The sequence below is a fragment of the Lipotes vexillifer genome, unplaced genomic scaffold (genome assembly GCF_000442215.2).
Source record: "Lipotes vexillifer unplaced genomic scaffold, Lipotes_vexillifer_v1.1 scaffold4, whole genome shotgun sequence".
NCBI lineage: Eukaryota > Metazoa > Chordata > Mammalia > Artiodactyla > Lipotidae > Lipotes > Lipotes vexillifer.
The window spans coordinates 4,731,426-4,735,663 of record NW_006785876.1 but is presented as its reverse complement, the minus strand read 5'-3'; the positions used below and the strand labels follow the sequence as shown (position 1 = coordinate 4,735,663).

General features: G+C 57.0%; 2 protein-coding genes across 3 annotated transcripts in view; one reads left to right on the top strand and one right to left on the bottom strand.

Annotated features, from left to right (window-relative positions):
• CRIP3 (cysteine rich protein 3) overlaps positions 1–2,290 on the top strand; it is a 3,407-nt gene extending 1,117 nt beyond the window's left edge. The window contains exons 3-8 of the mRNA XM_007458256.1: positions 210–267; positions 364–495; positions 1,286–1,357; positions 1,480–1,574; positions 1,673–1,730; positions 1,908–2,290. Of these exons, the coding sequence (XP_007458318.1) occupies positions 210–267; positions 364–495; positions 1,286–1,357; positions 1,480–1,574; positions 1,673–1,730; positions 1,908–1,963 (471 nt within the window). The 3' untranslated portion in view covers positions 1,964–2,290. The remainder of the gene's footprint in view (positions 1–209; positions 268–363; positions 496–1,285; positions 1,358–1,479; positions 1,575–1,672; positions 1,731–1,907) is intronic.
• Positions 2,239–4,238, bottom strand: part of SLC22A7 (solute carrier family 22 member 7) — a 6,704-nt gene continuing 4,704 nt past the window's right edge. The window contains exons 9-10 of one of the 2 annotated variants that reach the window (XM_007458258.1): positions 3,502–3,708; positions 2,239–3,092 (exon numbers count right to left, since the gene is read on the bottom strand). In XM_007458258.1, coding sequence (XP_007458320.1) covers positions 3,038–3,092; positions 3,502–3,708 — 262 coding nt within the window. In that variant the 3' untranslated portion in view covers positions 2,239–3,037. The remainder of the gene's footprint in view (positions 3,093–3,501; positions 3,709–4,238) is intronic. The other variant, XM_007458257.1, reaches the window with a different exon arrangement.

Sequence of the window (4,238 nt, the reverse complement as noted above, 5' to 3'; positions counted from 1 at the left end):
AGCGCCCCTCTTTCCTGACCTGCTCTTTCCCTGTCTCCCTGACCACAGTGGCAGTCCTGGCATGCCAGCCCACCCCTCACTGCTCCCAGCCCCCGCAGCCCAGGCCAGTAGACAGACACACCTGGCAGCCTGTCCTGGGGAAAAGCCTGTGGGGCACAGGAGAGCCCCCTTGGGCCCTAAGCAGTCCTCTTCCCTCTGCTTGTGCCTAGCACAACGGAAGGCCGTATTGCCACAAGCCATGCTATGGGGCTCTCTTTGGACCCAGGGGTAAGTACCAGCCTGGAAGGGGCCAGGGGACAGCAGAACCCTCCGTGTGGCTGGGAGCTGGAGGCTCAAGCCTAACCTCCCCTCTTCTCTCTGCAGGGGTGAACATTGGTGGTGTGGGCTCCTACCTCTACAATTCCCCCACCCCCGCCCCTGCCAGCGCTACTCCTCTTAGCCCCAGCAGGTTCAGCCCCCCCAGGCCCAGGACTGGCCTCCCCCAGGGCAAGAAAAGTAAGTGAGATCGAGCCCCGGCTACTCCTCCTCCTGACCCTTCCCCAGGATGGAACAGGGGATGGGGACCAGGTGGCAGTATCCCACCTAGTCCTTTGCTTCACATTCCTACAACTTTGTTCATGGCAAAGGCTTCTCTTCTCCGTGGCCCCTTTTTTGATGTTTCCTCCTGTCAGCTGCTGAGTAACAGGTAAATCGGGCAGGTGGCATTATCACCCCCATTTTATGGGTGAGAAAACTGAGGTCTGTAGAGGGCAAATGACCTTGTGCAGTCACTCAGCTAGTCAGAGGCAAAGCTGGCCTGGAACTCAGGCCCCTCCCAGGCCAGGGCCATGGAAGGAAGGACCTAGAGTAAGGGGTCATTGAGATGGGCCAGCCCCTCACATTCTTCCACTTCTCCCCTCTCCCTGTTCCTTCCTCCATCCCCTGGAGTGGGCAGTGACATTGTGCTCCCCAACACCTGACACCCCTGCCCTGGCCAGCTCCTATATCAGCTCAGGTTTCCTGAGGATTGAGTTGCTGATGGGGTTGGGTGGGTGGGCACCTGAGCCCCTGGGAGGATGAGAAGGAAGCAGGTGGTCCCTCCTGCAGGTAGGGATGGGGCAGGAAGTGGAGTCAGAGGGGACTCAGCTCTGCCTGAGGAAGGCAGGCTCATGTCCACGTGGGTGGGAGGCTCTGGGATGAGCATGGCTTTTGGAAGAGGACAGTGCCATATGCAGGGCAGGGCTGATGGGCCCTGTTTAGGCCTGGCCTCCACCTCAGCCCTAGCGGGGGCCTCTTCCCCTTAAAGGCCCTCCCCACACGAAGACGTTCACTGGGGAGACCTCGCTGTGCCCCGGCTGTAAGGAACCCGTCTATTTCGGTAAGTGACAACAGAAAGCTAGGAGAGAGGGGTGCAGGATGGGCATCAAAGGGCAGGGAGGTGGTACAAGGCAAGTGGGTCTCCCTGCCCTGCCCCTTGAACTACCATCTCTCCCCCATCAGCTGAGAAGGTGATGTCTTTGGGCAGAAATTGGCACCGACCCTGTCTGAGGTGCCAGCGGTGCCGGAAGACCCTGACTGCTGGGAGTCACGCTGAGGTGAGCAGGGCAGGGGTGGGTGATTATGCTGGGAGGAGGGAGGCTGGAGATGGGAAAAGAGCCAAGCTGAGACGTCTCTCTTTCTCTCTGTGTCCCAGCATGACGGCGTCCCCTACTGCCACATCCCCTGCTATGGCTACCTGTTTGGCCCCAAAGGTGGGCAGCCCCACCCCAGACAATGGGCCTAAAGTATGGCATGTGGGTCTGTGGGGGATGTGTGGACAACTTCCCCTGTGGTCAAACACACCCCAGACCCCTCCCAATTCCCTCCAGCCTTCAGCCCAGCACCCTCCCCAGCCCCAAGGCCCTTGGTGATTGGGCTCTCTCCCTCAGGTGTGAACATTGGTGATGTGGGCTGCTACATCTATGACCCTGTGGAGATCAAATGAGATGCTCATAGCAGAGGTCACCCTAACTCAGGCCTCCCATCATCCTCTCCATGGTCCAATGGAAGCTACAGAATTCTCTAGTCCCACGGGGGTGGGAGAAGGTGGGATTCTGGCGGCCTGGGCCTAGGCTCCATGGTAGACCAGAGTCTAGACTTTCTCTGCCAACTCCTCCCTTTCCCATTCCTATCTGGTCAGGGGACATAGGCCACCCCATTTTAAGGTTAGTGTCTTGGTCTTCCCAATCCCTTGACCCAGCAAATTCTGTAACTTCAAGGTACTCATAAAACTTGTGTTTATTTTGGCTTCTCCAATAAAATGTTGGCTCCCATGCCTTCAACTCTTCTTTGGGCATGAGGCCTAGACAGTGGATTGGAGGGTGGGGAGTGTAGGGGTGTGGGGATGTATTACCCTGCAAAGTGACTGGGAGGTAGCAAAGCCAGCCATGGGAACAAAGAGCTCTGTTCTCCTGGTCCTCTGGCTCTGGCACTGGGCAGCTCCCAGCACCACGCAGTGGACAGCATGCCCACCAGCCCTGTTGGTACCAGAAGTCGTCACAGGACAGTTCTTTCTTTAGCACCATCTCTAGAGGAAGCACCTTATTCAGCATCTCATTTGAGCATGAGAGCAGATAGATCCTGCGGCGAGGTCTGCTAAGAGGCTTCATTATCCATTTGAGAGATGACCAGACAGACCCAGAGAGGGAAAGCCACATGCCCAAGGTCACCCAGAAATCAGTGACAAAGCTGGGACCAGAACCCAGGGCCAGACTCAGTGGCTTCCCATCCAGGGCTCATCCCACAGCTCCTCACTGTTGCCCTAACCCAAGGGGCACCTTTATTTACAGAATCCCCCCAGCCATGAGAGGGGTGCCAGAATTCTCAGCAGCCCACTGCTTTCTGGGAAGTTGCTCTGCTGCTGGAGGCCAAATAGTCAAGGCCGGATGAGCACAGAGAGGGGGCAACTCCAGCCCTGGACAGGGGGCTCACTGCCCCCAGCCCTGGTCAGAGGGCCTGCCCTTCTGTTCTCCCAGCCCCTGCTGCAGAACTTCCATGGAGGGCCTGCCCCTGATTCCATTCAGTCCTGGACCTGCTTCATGGGCATCTCTTCCTCCTGAGGGTTGGATGGGGCACTGAGGAGGAAGGAGTCATGAGCAATGGTGGGGTTTATCCTCCCAGCCTACCTCCCCAGCCTGCCCCATAGGGCTGGCCTAGGGCTCCCCCCAGCTCTTGATATACAAACACATGTACTCCCACAAGTGACTCCCACACATGCTTGACACATCCCTGACATGTAGGCATACCTGAGTGTGTGTACACATCCTCTTCTTCTTGGACACACACACAGGTATGGACTCATGTACACTTCTATACACGCAGTTTACATACCTCAGGTCACACACCCATGCACACTTGCATACATGCACCAGACACACATGTGCAGACATGTCTTCCTCTCTGAATCTTACCTAAGGTGTCAGGTACCTTGAGCACCCATACCCACATGCCTGTGCTCACACAGACACAGTCCTGTGCACACACCTCTTCCTCTCCACGTCTTGGATGGTCTCTGGTAGTTGTGCCTGCTTTGTCTCTGGTAGCAGGAGGGCAGTGCCGGCAGCCAGCAGGGCGATCCCCCCATAAGCGAGCTTGGGCAGTGACAGCCATACTCCGTCCAGCAAGGCTGCCAGTGGGGCCAAAGAGCCCCCCAGTCGGCCCACCAGTGCAGTCAGCCCCATCCCTGTCTGTCTGCTCAGAGAGAGAGGATGGAGGAGGGGGTTGGTGCTCACACCTACTTGCGGTCATGCCTCACGGGGCTCCCTTTCTGGGCTGGCAGGGCCTGGTGCCCCCTTCTTCCCAGACAGCTAAGAAAGCTGAGTCTTCTTTCAGGTGGTCTTCCCACCCACCCGTAGGCCAGGGGCCCCCAAGCCAGCACCCACCAGAGGATGGGCCCCCATTCTGATAGTACCAATCAGGTATCGCTGAAGGAAAAAAAAAAGTCATCAGAAAGAGGATGGGGAAAGGGTAGCGTGAAAGGAAGGGGTCAGCAGCTGGAACAGACCCTGCCATGTTACAGGAGACACAAGGCTTTCTAAACATGCCCAGCTGCCTACCCATCTCCTCCCCACCTGTCAATAGCTACCTGAAAGGGCCAGGGCCTTATGTCCAGAGACAACCCCCAAGGGCAGTTCTGCTTAGGCTGTGTTGAGTAGGATGGGATGGGCAGATGGGGCTTTTTTTTTTTTTTTTTTTTTTTTTTTTTTGGCTTTTTGGGCTCT